Source organism: Solea senegalensis, linkage group LG1, assembly GCF_019176455.1.
Source record: "Solea senegalensis isolate Sse05_10M linkage group LG1, IFAPA_SoseM_1, whole genome shotgun sequence".
NCBI classification, from domain to species: domain Eukaryota; kingdom Metazoa; phylum Chordata; class Actinopteri; order Pleuronectiformes; family Soleidae; genus Solea; species Solea senegalensis.
Window position 1 is genome coordinate 21,353,385 of NC_058021.1, and position 16,605 is coordinate 21,369,989.

At 40.2% G+C, this 16,605-nt stretch overlaps 2 protein-coding genes and 1 long non-coding RNA gene across 4 annotated transcripts in view; 2 read left to right on the forward strand and 1 right to left on the reverse strand.

Annotated features, from left to right (window-relative positions):
* Positions 1-2,320, forward strand: part of bmp6 (bone morphogenetic protein 6) — a 47,904-nt gene extending 45,584 nt beyond the window's left edge. The window contains exon 7 of the mRNA XM_044032276.1: positions 163-2,320. Coding sequence (XP_043888211.1) covers positions 163-312 — 150 coding nt within the window. The 3' untranslated portion in view covers positions 313-2,320. The remainder of the gene's footprint in view (positions 1-162) is intronic.
* txndc5 (thioredoxin domain containing 5) lies at positions 1,805-8,426 on the reverse strand. Its single transcript, XM_044032287.1, has 10 exons — positions 8,163-8,426; positions 6,975-7,127; positions 6,531-6,636; positions 6,331-6,427; positions 5,576-5,691; positions 5,214-5,300; positions 4,862-5,014; positions 4,628-4,710; positions 4,309-4,438; positions 1,805-3,618 (listed from the first exon to the last, which is right to left on the reverse strand). Exons 1-10 carry the CDS (start codon positions 8,348-8,350, stop codon positions 3,496-3,498), a joined length of 1,236 nt encoding a protein of 411 aa, XP_043888222.1. The 5' UTR covers positions 8,351-8,426; the 3' UTR covers positions 1,805-3,495.
* A 667-nt stretch (positions 8,427-9,093) lies between these two features.
* LOC122766839 lies at positions 9,094-16,605 on the forward strand. 2 transcript variants are annotated; one of them, XR_006360118.1, is made up of 4 exons: positions 9,094-9,571; positions 11,171-11,239; positions 15,670-15,884; positions 15,981-16,605. It is a non-coding gene; the product is annotated as an uncharacterized LOC122766839 (long non-coding RNA). The 2 variants fall into 2 exon arrangements; XR_006360113.1 differs by lacking the exon at positions 9,094-9,571 and having other exon boundaries at positions 10,277-11,239.

Below are 16,605 nucleotides of genomic sequence, written 5' to 3' on the forward strand. Positions count from 1 at the left end.
TAAGACCAACCACTCTATTTAGTGGGACACAAATGTCACTGTAGTTCCCTGACGTGCTCGGGAAAGATCAGGGTGAGCAGAGGAGTAGCACTCTGCACTCTCACCATTAGATGTCACTCATTCCTTCACACTGGTTCTTGAAAGATCTCCTTCATGTTTCAGGTGCACCTGATGAACCCAGAGAACGTACCAAAGCCATGCTGCGCCCCCACCAAGCTTCACGCCATCTCGGTGCTCTACTTTGATGACAACTCTAACGTTATACTGAAGAAATACAAGAACATGGTGGTGCGGGCCTGTGGCTGCCACTGACACCACCAAACTCCTACGAGGCTCAGTTTAAAATGGAAAGAAGCTGTTGGCAATGGGCTGCAACCAACTGCACCAGTGACTCCTGAGTAAGGCTGACCTTCAGTAGAGGTCAGTTCTCTGCACAGATCCTCAGCAAGGATCGTCCACCCTGAAAGATCATTCAATAATTCTGGACAAAAGCTCAAAAGCTCTTCCGGTGACACCGTTTCTATACGAGGCATTAAATAATAGTTGTCACCTGAAAGTAACTGAAACCTAACCAAGTGCTGAGTCTTCAAATGGTTATCGCCCCCTTTACCAGATTTTGAGTGGAATCTTCTTTCATGGATCTGCAATGAATGAGTGATGATGTGTGTTTAAAAGTGGGGGGTGTCCGTCTGCCTGTATATTGTGTCTATGGACGTGTGTGTGTGTGTGTATAAATGGCTAAGAGGCTACTGCACCTTCTCCCTCACTGAGAGGGGTGAGGGCAAAACTAAACTGTTGGACCAGTCCGAGTGCTGCTTTCTTTATCTTCTATACATTTATATATAAAACACAGAGGCTCCATTCTCAGAAGAGTCTTGTGTGTAAATACTGACGGACGACTGTCTCCACAGGGAGTGGCTTCAGTGTCATCACAGCACTGGAAACCAAAGGTTTGAGTTTCAGAAGGGAGTATACAGGACCAGTTTCCTCTCCAGTGCAGATATTAACCTGAACAATCTCACACCAAATGAATAATGCGTTTGACGCTGTTGTTTCATATCCCCTTCCTTTTTATATGTTTTCTTCTCAAGCCATATTTGCCTTCCTAAAATATAATATGGACTGAACCTAAGTGACCGCATGCTATTTTAGTGCACTGCTCCAAATATCCGCTCCGTGTCAATATTTGCCAGACTCACGCTGAGCTGCGATTCACCAGACGGGCTCATCGTCTGATGCATGTTCTGGCTAAACTGGTGTTTTTCTCCAAAGGGCTGAAGAATACGGCCTTATCCCTCCAACATACCACAAATGGCCATTTCTACGTTTGCTGCGTGCGCTAAGTTAACAAACGTTCCACCTCGGACAACTCGGGAGAGATTGTGGAAAAACATTTAGCGAGTCAAAACCAGCCGACAGAACGGTTCCTGTGCCAGAATTCTGAAATTAGCCCTCTGCTTTTTCAAACCCTGAGGGTAAAAACTATGTCGAGTTGTGTGTCCAGTGGCAACATTCTGTACAATTGAACATGTTACTGTGAGTTTGAATGACAGTCTTTTTTAGAGACCATATCTAACTGAAAAACTAACACCAGTAAGAATCAAAATACCTTCCATGACTAACCAACTATAAATTACAAAATATACCTCTGGTAAGCTGCTGTTTACATTTGTGATCATGTTTAGACTGTTGATGTAAATACTTGTACATTCTTCGCTTATTTATTGCACCTTTTATTAAAAAAAATAGAAGAAAAATCACATACCTTTTAATAACAAAGACAGATGCAAAAACACATTGAAACTTATTTTTGAATTTTTTTTTACTATGAAATCTCATGTTACAACTTGCCATTATTTACTCTTTTTGTACAAAAACCATGGGTAGTGAACAACCCGTGACTCACAAGAAAAAAACTTCTTATCTGAGGGGTATTTTTTGGACCATGTGCTATCCATAAAAACTTTTACTGACAAAAAAAACCCCTGCCGTCTCTGACTGTTTATGAACTTCTCATTGAACTTGGGTCAAAGAGCATTTTCATTGTACTGGGCATGTGAATGAAGTTTGCTACGTCGGGATTAATGACAGAAAAGGTGCTGAAGAGACCTTTAAAACCAGGGTTGTTACAACTGTTGGTCTTTAGAACAGCAAATAAGGTCAAATAATATCAATCACCAATTGAGTGCTTGTTATTTCGAGACCTTAACTAAAGGGTGTAAATTTTACTTTTTAGTAAAATCATCTGAAAAAAGCTGCAGTCTCAAAGCCACTCATGTCACCCAGAAAGATAATCCAGTTTCACAAAGAAATAAAAACATACAGTATGAAGAGGTGGTGTGATTGTAACTCGCCAAACTGAACCAGAGCTTGAGTCAATGTTCTTTCAGTTGTGTCTTGAGTGTTACAAAAGTGTCCATCCAAAGGAGTGTGCTTGTAAAAGCTTCACAAAGACAGAGAAAACAGTGGCATCACAAACGGAGTGAATGTTCTTTCAATACTGGGACTAAGAGACTGATCTATCCCCTCCAGCTCCGTCTGCTATTGCTTCCCAAATCCCAGATGTGAACCTGCACTAAAAAGACATTCTAATATTTGTAATGCATTTGAGGTCATGAATGGACAGCTTTGTGGAGGGGCACATGGGTGTTTGAGTGGACATAACTATTAACTAAAGATGGTCAGTAACAGAGATATGGAGCAACACGGTCCAAACCTGAGACGCTGACAGCTAGAAAGAGCAGATATGGAGTGGCTGAGGTCACAGGAGTCGGAGCAGGCACAGTGCATGACTAAGATATTTACCAATTTCCTTTAAATTATCCTTAACTTTATTGATTGCCTTAAATCGTAAAGAGAAAAACCAAGTCATGACCTTGCACCGTGTCAGACTCCCATGACATCCCATCACAGCTCCCTCTAACCTGCTGAGTTTCCCTGAGAGTTAAGTCAGACGAGCCATCACTTGACTCATGGATATGAGGTACCCTCAACTTAACTCAAAAATCTTATTTGGGTGATGCAAGCTTTTACAACCTCTTAACTGACAGTACCGTAACATTAATGATTGAACAACAGACCCCATGTATAAAATTTTGTATTTCAAAAAAGTCAAATGGCTACAGAAGATAGATAAGTCAGAAACAATCTTTTTTTTTTAACCCGGAACCTTTGTCCTTCAGAGTTACCCTTTTGATAAACATAACCTTGCAAAGTGGATTTCCCAGATACACAGTATTAGCTCATTTCCCGACCCAAGAAATACAGATTAGGAGAACTTTGTTAACAGCAACGATGAATACATTCACATTCCAAAGACACGACTGAATCATTCTGTCCTTGAACATTGGGGAAAAAAGCAAGAGTCCTTCAGTCCGCCATAGGCTAATTCCTTTGATGAAGAGAACCCGAGTGCAGAGAGAGATAAAGGGGAGCTACTGAATGAGAGCGTGAGTGGTGTCCTGCTGGTCAGATATGCAGTGTGGGCGCTTACTTCTACAGCTCGTCTCTCGCCTGCCTCATCACAAAGCTATGTAGGCTCTCCAGGTCGCGTCCACCATGATGCTCGTCACCCTGTTCCCCCGCTCTGAACATGAGCAATGTGGGGTAACCTCTAACCTGGAAAGAGATGATGATAAACACGTATTCAGTGTTTTAGCTCGTATAAAGAAGAGAAACGGGTTCAGTGTAAAAGGAAGGAAAGACTGGGAGTCCAGCTACTATTGCATGTATACATCTGTAGTTCCCACCACCAGCTTAAACCTGGAAATCATTGCGAAATTCGTGACAGACTTCAGGCCTGTGCTTTTGTTGGAATGACGGAGACCAATTTTATGCTCTGTCATTAAAAAAATTAAGTTCATGGGTTATAGCAACATTTGGAATGGTGCTTGACATGCTAAAAACTAGCCGCCAGCTACAAACCGAAAACAAACCTATACTAACTTGCTTAAATGGGACACATCGCCACCTACTCTAGCATCGTGGAGGCAAACACACTGGACTACAAGTGTAGAATAAAAAGACTAAGACTGAACAGCTACATCTGCAGCTCGACTTCACTGTGCACGGCAATGTACAGAGTAATTAGAGCTGGTGGGAGAGTGTTCACAGAACATCCAGATGTTTCACATGTGTTTACTAAAGAATGGTGGCAGCTGCAGAGATGCCTCATGGCAGGATGCACGATATCACCAGTGCTTTTTGCCATGACATGAGCTTTTCTTATTAGGGAGGGACATGAATAACAATAACATAAGTGCACAAACAGAAAAAGAAAGTGTAATGTAAAGACCTCGACACACTTACAGAATACTTGTTGCACAGTGAGCGTTCAACAGTGCAGTCCACTCTGGCTATCTTGACATCAGTGAGGCCAGGAAACTCCTTCTTGGAGAGATCCTCCCATGTTGGAGAAAGGTTCTTACAGTGGCCACACCTAGAGAACAGAGAGATGTTTTACTAACAGAGAAACAATTTGCGGAATGCAATTCCGAGGTTTGACAAAAGTGATCACTTTTTCCAAAGTGGTGCTTATCTTTCAGTGATGCAGGATGGTATTCAATAAAGTATGAATAGACAACTAAACATGTGAACTCAATGTGGCATTAAAATGCACTGATCTTACCATGGAGCAAAGAATTTGATGAAGGTTAAGCCCTTGGACACAGTCTCTGCAAAAGTGTCTTCCGTCAGGTCCAACACACCGGACTGTGGACAGGAAAGGGAGAGAAAATTATATAAATATTTCACAACATTACAAGTTCTTTGAATTGAATTGAAGTCTTTGAATATAAATTGGGATTTTCTTTCCAATGTTAATCAAAACTTTAATTCCAGAATTCAAATAATTACATATTACCTCCTCTTTGGCTGGCTCATCAGTGGGAATCTCATTTGCTTTTTGTTCTTCACTGGGTTCTGGCTCTTGCTCCTCAGCGACAACAGCCTTCAGCTGATTGTCCACAAAGTCCTTAAAAGAATCCAAGTCCCTCTTTCCTTTGTACTGCTCCTTCTAGAAAGACACCAACATAGGCATTTTACAGGTGACTTTGTTTCTCTTTGTTTATTTAATGGCCCCAGTGCGATGTAATGTCATCGAGGTTATAATAATATGCAGTAAAAGAGCCACAATGGCAGTGATTTTGGCTAAGCTTAATTAGAATGGCTGCATCTGCAGAACAAAATGTCACGACTAAAAATGTCTGCCATACCTTCTGGCCATTGTTGAAGAAGAGCAGTGTGGGATATCCCCGTACTCCGTTGTCAGAGCACACCTCATAGTGCTGTGTACAGTCCACCTACAAAACAAATGCATCACATGTTACTGTATTACAATGGTACATACACCATAAATGCAATATTAATAGTATTTTCTTTTAGATATTTGCAATTAACAGAGTGAAACATTTAGAAAGTAGACTCAGACCTTCACAAAAACAGTCTAAATAACTCCACTTTTAGTTACCGTCAATTCACTCATGTTGCATAAGGTGTTGTACTGTTTTGATATCTGGCTAATTGTTTATATTTGCAGCAGAAACCTGTGAACCTGAACACAGTGTGGAAGACCAACCTTGCCAATCTTGACATCATCAGAGTGCTCAAAGGTGCTGGCCAGCTGATCCCAGGTGGGGGCCATAGCTTTGCAGTGGCCACACCAAGGGGCAAAAAACTTAACAAAATGAGCACCTTAAACAAGAGGGGAGAGAAGCCGTGTTAGGAAAAAAACCTGCAAGTTACTTTTACAACTCATGGAGCAAATGCCGTATATGAAATCATACAGCTCTTATACTGAGGTCAAAAATAACCAATTACACATTTTATAGCTCTGTGGAAAAGATGTAAAGGTAAACACCGTTTCTAAAGTCAGTAATTTCCTGCCCCTTTTCCATCTCAAATGGAGAAACATTTATTTTTCTTAAAACTCTAAATATTCAACTTCAGCTGAGCTTAAAAAAAAAAACATAATTTCAAGGAGACAATTATCACGAACACTGTTTATTTCTGAAGTCATTGTCTGAAAGTCCAGCAATACAAGAAGACTGGAGAATAGTGTTACAGAGCGTGTTGACCGTTACTGTGGATTGTGACTCAAGTATTTGTGTTGAACTGTCAGTTATGTAAATCACAGACATGAGGAGTTTCCATTCTCACACACACTACCCAGTGTTCGTGAAAACTGAGTATGAAAACTAAGTATGTTTAAAAATAAAGACAAACAGAAAGAGTTTATTTGTTTCAGCAGGATACAGCTGTTTAAATACACAAGTTGAAGTTGCCTATTTGCCTAGGTTAGCTGTTACAGCAGTACTTAACAGCATATCTTACCTTTGGTTACATGGGTCTTAAAGTTGAGAGCAGTGAGCTCATACATTCCCTGTTTAGGCTCTGGGGCTTTGGGAGGCTCTGGTTCACTTTCTGGTTCCTTGAAAACAATCAAGAACATGCAAATATGAAAACTTTTCTTGCACAGTTATGGATCACTTGTTTATGATTTTGGGACTGTTTCGTGAATAAACACAACTCACTGAAGGCTCATCCTGGAGTGTTTGCAGCATCCAGGTCTCCAGAGACTTCAGATCTCTAGGCCCCTGGTACTTAATAGCTTCCTGGTCTGGCTTAAACAACTTAAGCCTTAATAGGACACAAACACAGACATACATTTTTAATTACACAAAGAATGTTCCAGCTAGCCTAATAATTATCATTACAGAGGCAAGTAGTTTGTAATTATAATTGTACATTAACATGTTCTTGGAATTGCTGTGTTTTCAGGTGCAGTGAGACAGAGCCAAGATTTAAGAGGATGTCCTTAAGAAACTTTGAAAATATTTAACTAAAATGGAGGTCAATGTCTCACTTCTGTTGAAAAGGGAGTGTAAAAGTAGTTTGTAAGACTTGTTTTTAATCTAAAATGCCACAGCTAGTGAGTTATTCTTTATTTATATTTCATTTGCTGATCTTTGACTTACGTAGGGTAGCCTCTGATGCCGTGAACATTGGAGCAGAACTTGGTGTCCTGGACGCAGTCAACTTTCACCACATACGCCGGAGGATCATCCATGTTGTTGTATTTGTCTGCCAGTTCATTCCATGCTGGCTGTAATCTCTGGCAATGGCCACACCTGGACACAACAGTGGTTTATACATTTTTTTGTGTACAACAGACGTGATTAATCTTGAAGCTTTTACATGCATGGTTCTGGTGGAATGCATATTTTGCCCAAACTTAAAAGACACCGTTAAGAGACTACACAACTGCTCTGTACTGACCAGTAGTGCCGGAAGTACACACGTTCATTACTGCTCATGTTATTTTGGCATATGATTGTTTATTTGTTTATTGGTTTATGGTAGCATAATGTAATGGTTGCCTACTACTGAAACATGTGCCATCTACTCTATGCTCTGAATGATCCAGAATAATAACTAGACCTTAATAACCTTTCATGCAGTGTTTGAGTATTGAGAGTTAGACCAATTATTAATGAGCACCTTGTTGGCCTAAGTAATCAGGTTTTGCTGAACATGAACGAATTGATCTTGTGATCTCATCTTTATCGTGTTTGGTCTCTGTATTTATTGCACTTTCCATTTTCCAATGATATATTCCGTTAAGTGATGATCGGAAGGCAAACTGAATCGCTCAGTCACCCTGGAAAACCGGGAAGACCCACTGACATAACATCGGTCAATCAGTGGCTGCCACGTAAGCACAGCTTCACAAACTCCAACTTTGTGCAGCGACAGACCACCTCAGCTCCGAGTTAACGAGTTTAACTGAACAAAGTGATTTTAATTTCAATATCAACGGTTACTGCTTGATTATCAACTTATTTTGAACGAACAGTAAACTGTCCCACCGACGCCCAACACACGAAAAGTAACGCAAACCGTTACGCTACCGTAGTTGGCTAGCTGCTACGCTAGTTAGCAGCTAGGCTAACCACACCGGTGAACCCATGAGATTTGATAGTGTAGCCACCTAGCTTGTGTGCTAACTAGCTTTCTGCTACTGTGCCGGTTAGCTGTAACTTTAAGTGGCAGGCAGTTTCATTGTTCTGCATGTGGGGGGCATTGTGAAGACAATGTGAGGCTGTTGTCTGCATTTTCAATCACTGTCATCAGGAACAAAAAACTATTGCCAACTGTTCGCTTACCATGGGGCGAAAAACATGACAAAGTGAGGTGCGGTGGGCACCGCGGCGTTGAACATCTCCACCGTGTAAGAGTGCTTGGCATGTTCATCTTCTTCTTCTTCGTCCGCGTCGCAAAATACGGTAGCAAAAAGCAACGAAATACAAATAATAGACATCAAAAAGGGTGTGCAATTCAGTGCAAGAGCCATGGTGAATGTCTGTCGGTCGGTGAGCAGCAGAGCAGTGTGCCTGTAGTGTACAATAAAAAGACCGACCCTCAGTGTGCACGCCCCTCTAGAACGCACGATTTAAAGGAATGCACACTCTGGATGGGACACGATCATGTGGAGTTTCCCTGCCGGCTGTCCGGAGAGGATGTTGTGTTGATCTGTGGCAGTTTAAAGAACAACCGGTCTGTGATTATGAAAGCCTATGTGATAGAATACTCACAGTTCACTTTAGGTACACCCTCCTTTGAACTGCTTGCTGATTTCACATGGCAGCAGTATACTGTGTGTCGACTGGTCAAGATGACCTTTTGACTTTTAAACTGAGCATCAGAATGGGGACGAGGCGTGAGTTTATTGTGGCCCGTGTGTTGTTGCCAGATATACTGGACGGCATGTCAGCACTCATTACAACCAAGCTATCCAGAAGACATCTCTGAAGGAACCACACACACATTGAAGAACCTTGATGCAGATGGGCTCTGGCAGCAGAAGATCGTACCCGGTGTCACTTCTGCCACTTTATTAGGTGACCTGTTTACCATGTAATGTAGTCGACAACAACGATGTGTGTTTTACTCAAAACAAACATGATCTTCTCCTGGTGTTTCCCTTTAGGGGTGGCCACAGTGGATCATCTGCCTCCATCTTGCCGTATCCCTTGTGTCCTCTTCTGTTTCGCCAACTGTCCTCATGTCCTCCTTCACAACGACCATGATCTTCCTTTTTTCCTCCATTTTTAGCTCCATCTTCAACATCTTTTGTCCAATGCAATCACTATTTGCACATCTCAACCTTTACTTGGGAATTCAAGCTCATCAACTTTTGTTACCTCTACTCCTTACATCTTCACAGTACCACTTGTTGCACATTTCCCATGTGAAACTTTATGGCTGCTCAGTTTTCATATTATTAATACACTATCTTACAAGTATAACAATTGTTTAAATAACTATACTGAATCTGGATCACCACCAACATCTCAGAATTTCTTCAGTGGGCCATAACCTACATTGCCACAAAATGTTATTCAAATCTGTCCTTTACTTTTTAAGGTATACTGCTCAGTGCTCACAGACAAATGCTGCCAAATACACGAGAGAGCAGAAGAGTGAGAAGGAAACCAGGACCAGGATCCCCCTGGCCTCTCCAGGAGGGGGATCCTGTGTGCTTCTGCAAGTTTAGGGACCTCGCTCTGCTCAGGTAAGTGTCCATTGTGGTGTTGTTTGACCACACTGGTGTACTTTTATTGCAACTCAGGGTTAAAATGGTGCAACCTTCTCAACCACTTTTTGTCAACTATTCTGTGTTTGCTCATGTGTTTGTGTTTGGAAACGCCCACAGTAGCCTGGTTGTGCATCCTGCTCCAGCCAGTCAGTCAGGGATGCATCTGTCGGGGCCAGCTCAAGCCTTTATACTGTAGTGTCCTAACCTGTATTTGATTTGGGGGGGCCCTCTCATCACATAGGAGTAGCCTGTGCGTTACTATTATTATTATTATTATTATTATTACTTATATTATACCTGTGTTCTTTATTCCAAACTAGTGTCACTCATTTGTTTTTACATTAGAGGGTAGTGAAATCACAAAAATGGCAATGTAGTAAATAAGTAAACCAATTGAATGGCTTTGGTTTAAAAACCTGGAACAAATGGGCACTACATTTGCAGATATCTAAATTGATTTATTAAATTTAATAAATGGGCTGTGGAGTGTTAATTTATTAAATCAATAAGTTAACACTCCACAGCGCATTGGGGCTCGACTCGACTCACCTCGGCACGGCATGGCACGGTTAAGTTGCATTTCCACTAGCATAGTATCCGGTACAGGTACATTTATTTTATTTTGTTTATTTTGGCCCAACATTTTATTTTATTTCCTTACAGCGCAAGCTCTATTATCTATGCGTCCTGGTAGTATTTATTCAATAGCATACTGGTTCATTCAGTTAGGCCAATAAAGACAATAGCTTCCTTGGCCTGGTCAATGTCCCATCTCTGATGGAGAACCTCTTCTCTCTTACGTCTTCTGATACTAAAAGAGGTCAACAGGCTGCAGGCTGTTGGCTTGAGCATGTCCTTACTTGTCTGACTTAAAATATAGCATGAATTCAACTTGACTTGATTCTCACTACGTGAATATGGACCACATTCAGGATCATTTATGTGAAACGACAAAATCTGAAATATTACTGTTAAAAGAAAGCCAACCAAATCTTACTGGGAAGGTCAATGAGGAAAAAACTTCATTGGGAATATGGGAGATCTTTTTTTTTACATCTTAGAAACAGAAAAACAAATGATCCAATGAATTTCAGGTGGCTGTTCCTTTTTGGCAGTCAGTGTTTCTTTAACATGTAAGACTATATTTCTTAAAACAATTGGCTTATAACATGTAAATGTAAACTAAACATTTCTGCGCCACAGTGTAGGTGTTTTGTGACTGCTGCTGGTTCACATGACAGATGGACTATTCGACGCTAGTGGTTCACTGTGAATCACTGACCTCCTCCCCACAACTGGGAAACATTTTTAGGCAAATGCAATTAATCCAGTTTATTACATTGGATAAGCAACTCCTCTTGTGGGGGCTGTAGTTTTATGTAATGGGATCAGCGAATATAAATCATGCATCTTTTCCCACGGTCAAGTGTGTTTGTGCTTGTCTGCGTGCTCACTGGGTTAACAGCTCTTTGGCAAGTTCCTTTCCTCTTATAATATAGTCGTGATTTCATGAAACCAAATATGTACAGTATTTCGCTTTAATCATCCCCCCTTTTCCTTTCATCTGGACAACAGGAAGAGTGGGAAGAGGGATTGAGGAGGTTGCGGCATGGAAACGGAGGTGTCGCCTAGAGCAATGCTATGGTAACAATTTTCCAGACTGTCAGAGCTCTTCCATGAAACCAGGTCTTCTTGAATGTCTATATTGTTAAAGTGGGTGAAAATGATCTTTCCATGCACGGCCAGTGGTTGAAGTTGCATATATATGTGTTATAGACTGAGGTGTTTATGTGCTTTGTGTGTTGATGAGTGTGTGTCTGTCAGTGCGTTTGAGGCAGCAAGTGTTGGGGGATGTCCTGCTGTTCCCTTGACAACCATTAAAATTCCACTGTTACACACACACACGCAATTTTGTCCACAGGGAGTAGGCCACGGGTTTTCAGTGACAAAGTAATATACTTGTAAGGGACGCTCTAACAGAGATAGATGATACTACAATGACCCCAAGACTGAGACAGACAACCTTTAACCCATAGCTGTAAAAACGAAAAACTTGCGTTTTCTTTGAAGAACTTCATGAAATGTTACCTTTTGACCGTGACCTCAATTGCAGAGAGCAAACTCGACGAAAACAACTTGAAATTCTCATGAACTTCACAGCATCTAAGGAAAAAGTATGCATTCTGGAAAACAAGAGTTGTTAGATGGCACTCTTGTGCCAGTGTGTCAAAATACCTCTGCTTATTACAAGGCTTGGTTGAAAAATAAATTCTAAGTATGATATTCTACAGACTATTATATCTGTATAACCAATCAGATCACATGTATAACCAATCAGATTGGTACACTCGTCTGCCGAGAGAAGTCTGGTAAATCTCTCAATGTCAACTCATTGGTGGACACCCTGTGGCATAAGTGTCTGGATCAGAAACCTAAAACACCATGGAGTGTTTTTCCAAACATACCATTTAATGTATTTGGAGAGAATTAAACCTTGTTTTTGTGGTTATTGGCTGACAATTATACAGTTAAGAAAAAAGAGGATAACAACGGCAGGGGAATACTATATGTTGCTTTTTTCATTTTCTTTTGTCAAATTATTATTTTTATTTTTTATCAATAACTGCAATAACTTGCAGGAAAGACAGAAAAAGAGCTACTGTCCAACAGTAGCAAAGGTCAAAAACCTGTGCATGAAAAAACATTAGTTTCTTATTTTAAGAGAGACAGAAGTGTTTATAGATATACATGGCCCATGAGATTTCACATCACATGTTTTGTTTAGTTTTTCTGCCCCAGATTGATCACATTCCTGCTCTTATTACTCTTCTGTTCTGACATGTCACCAGAAAAAGATCTCACAACCACTGAAGTGTATCAGAAAATGTCGGCGACATCCACTTGTGACTCACAGTTCTCACATTCCAGCTGTCAATCACCCCGTGAAGCACCAATATTTCCAAAGTTAATTGTAGCGAAAATGATATTTGAGCTCCTCCTCTAAACAGTTTCACAGTTTGCGTGACAAGTCATTAACTACACATCACCTATTTAATCTCAACATGTCATATAGCTGTGATGAACGTGACCAAATCGCTGCTGACACATTTTGCATTTTTCTCGGTAAAGTGGAGGTCACATAGTTGTGGGTGTCCACTGGTTACCCACTGTTGATGGATCGGCACCTTGCCAGGCCAGCCATAGTATGGTGTAATAGGAAAAAGATTTATGAGGATTTATGGACCCCAGGGGGATTGAGGGTATTCTATGTATTTTCATAATTGCCTGGAGTTAGAGGGTGCAGGGAAAGTGAGAGACAATAAGGAACAGAGAAAGGCTGTTAGTGAGTGTGTGTGTGTGAATATGAAAAACAGCCCATCGACGTTCCCACGCTGCACACAGGAAGTGATTTGTTTTATGTCAAGACAGACAAGGCAACAACAACGATGCGTTCGTAAAACGAGACGACTGCAGACATGTTGGAGTGTGACTGAAAAGCACCCATGAAAAGTTGTATAAGTGAATTCTAAAACCCAGTCATAGGAGTTTCATGGGATAAATGCCCCTGCGGCGCCAGTGTATATACACAAACTCTCCCTCAGTCAGTCTGATAGTTTTGCTTGACATAGCCATAGCATCTGGTTCTGTTCATTAAGACCAAACAGGTGCAGAATCATTTCATTTCCTTTACCACCAAATCAAAACATATTAAATGTATTGAAACACCACTTCACCGGCTTTCACAATAATGTCTGTCTTTTTACAAAAATAAGAAGCAAAATGATATTATATGTAGGTTAATTGCTGCTAATTGTCTATCTGCTACTCATTTGGTTGGAAAGAGTCACATGCTTGTTTTATTTTCACCCATGTTGTGGATTGTCAACATCATTGCACATTGTGTCAAAGGAGGTCACAATGCGTCCCTGACCATACATTTCCATTTATGGGGTTCTCAGTTCTGTTGAGGGGTGTGGTTTCCATGAACGTGCGGATGTTGCGACACACGTAACACCCACAGCCCAACACGCGCCTGTTCAGAACAGTCCTCACACAACTGGGCGTCACACAATCCAAAGCCAGACTTGTTTCCATTAGGAATACAGAGACGAGTCATGGCCATGAGTATCATATCCTGAACACAGGATGTGACCAACAGAGGAGAACCAATGTCATTTACAGACAGCTCACTGGAGCCACTTCAACAGGCACCTGTGCCGGGAAAAGACAGCAGAGGGAGGACTCTCCCACATAGTTGGAACTCTCCCAGAAAATAACATTCAAAGGAAAGTGACTTGCCCTTTAATCTGGCTGACTAAAACATGGTGGGAGAAAGAAAGAACGAAAGAAAGAAAGAAAGAAAGAAAGAAAGTGCACAGTTGAAATAGTAAAATAGTGGATAAAGGAGAGGAAGGACGTGGTGGTTATGGGGTTGTTGGCTGAGGATTACCTTGACAACTCTGTATCCCATGTGTTGTGTTCTACCTCTTCCTCCTGAAATCAGCCTCATGACTGAAGCGGTGCCAGTTCAGTTGATGCGTCTGCACCCATTGGAATTACCATCATTTTCCACAAGTCAGCTGCTTTCCCTCTGTTGGAAACTCCGCATAGATGCTGTAAACAAGTTTCGTATTGACAGGTGCAACAGGAAATTACTCATTCGTAAAAAGCATGTTTTTATAAAAATGACCTTATTCAAACCCCATAGGTTTTCGTTTGGCAACCAGGTCAATAAAAAAACATGTTTATTTGTATGTCTACTACCATAGTTAACATATAATCTCTATGTCTGAATGAAAAAGCACTGAAAGCTATAATCTTACAATGATTCAAGTCAGGAATTCAGAGGAATTGACAATTATCATGGCAAACATTGTTAATATTATCAGTAATACCTGTGCTTTTACTTCTAAAACATGTCAAAATGTCTACTGTGGATAAGGCACAAATAGGACAGCTTCATGCACTGCCACTGTACACCTACAAGTGCTCCCTCAGTCTGGTCCCATGTAGAAAACTGTTATATTTGTTGTACAAACATAGAATCAATAGAGCACATGTTCTGTGTTATAGTGTTATAGTTCAGAATTTATGGAAAGCTCTTCAAACTGGATGTCTTCCAAAATCCATAAATGTGCATTTCCTTTCCAGATGGGAGAAATCATAAAAACTAACAATTTGGGATTTTTTGGTAAATAATCTCATGATTGTAACAACATATTACAAACATGTTGAATCACCTAACCCTTTGTTGCTATGTTGTGTTTTGTATTGCTCTTAAACCTCAGTATGAATAAATAATAATAAAAAGGTCTGATGGTAATGGCTGACAGTCCGTTTTCACATCACAATGTTAAATTGTTTCTGTTTATGAGGCCTAAACAAAGGACATATAAAAGCATCAACAGCAAAAGTTACACACTACAGCTTTAAAACATTTTAGTTGATTGAATATTTTAAATTCCTGTGGTTAATTTGGCTCACAAAATAGAGTTGACAAATATCAAAATCAGTAACCAATAGGTCTATATCTGATTCTGATTATTCTGTCTATGAGATATAGATCTATGTCAAAGTTGACATCCTGACAGCCAATCAGATCACACTAATAAAAAAAACAAAAAACGCCGCTGAACTCAGCTGTGTTTGATTGTCCTCACGGTGAGTAGAGCTTCTGGTTAGCACTGCAAAACGTTTGCCAAACTGATTTAAAACTGATTTGAAACGAGTTTCACTTGTCTTAGGTTGAATTGTTTTGTCCTGTCACTGAATTCTTTTGACTTTGCGTGTGTCACAGTAAAAATGAAATGTTCGTTACCAACTGAACTATGTTAGCATGTCACACTGTGTGCTACCTGTTTATATGTGCGTTGAGATCTGACATTTATGTGTTGAAACGATCTTTAATGTGTTTGGTAGCTTGCAAAGCTACAAGGGTTTGAGTATCCTCACTGTAGCTAAAGTTTGCAGTGTCTTACTGTTATTGGGATGTGTAAATTCTGTCATATTTTGTCTTTTCATGTGAATGTGAGTGCAAAGAATGTGTTTTTAAATGTGTGTTTTTCCTCACTAAGGGACCCTTGGGACAGCAGATGGCAGTAGGAAAATCACAGGTGTAAATAATCAAATCAACGGTGGGTGAGTTACACTTTGCTTTTTCAGTTTCAGGATGCGTGTTGGTTCACTGCCACATGAGCAGAGCTATGATTAACACGTGTGCTTTTCTGCTGACATTTATCAAAATGGCTGCTGTGGAGAAATGGCCCGTTTTCAAGTAAAAGCCTGCAAGGTACAATATTTTGTTTTAGTATTTGTGCAAATGGAAATCACTGGTTAACTTTCAAGCTTTTTATTTTATTTATGAATTTATTTTTCTCTCATATAGGCCAGGTTTATCGCCCAGAAGATGAACCCATGAACCGAAACAAGGCTTAAGGGACCTCCTACAGGACAATCCTCATGTCGCCTGTGTGGTAAAGCTGCTGAACACTCCCTCACATTCCCAGTGATCAATGCTAACACTGAGGCACTATCCTCATCCTCTAAAACCTTCTGTTTTAGAGGGAAACGTGAAATAATGTGCAGGGCATCTAAGGTGTTTTAAAATGATTAATGATGGTTTTTGATTGTTAATGTGTATTTATATACTGTATTGTAGTAACTTGGACCAAACCTTAACTTAAAATGAAGCCAAACACAATGTGTAATTTGTATGTGTAATTGTTTATATGAATAATCACATTTAATACACTACATTTCAATTTGAGCTTATTGTGTCCTGAGTTTCCTTGATTTTTGTAGTTTGGTCCTCATTGTCTGTACATGGATATCATATGGCTACACAATTTTAAAATCTTCAAAATAATAGACTACAGAATAAATATTAGAGTAACTTAATTTATCAAATCAAAAAGATGTTATTTGCCATTAATGTATGGGACATTTTCAACAGTTGTGATCACATGGTAGATGCTTTAAACTTTTTGGGCATAAAAAAATCTTGCGTTGAA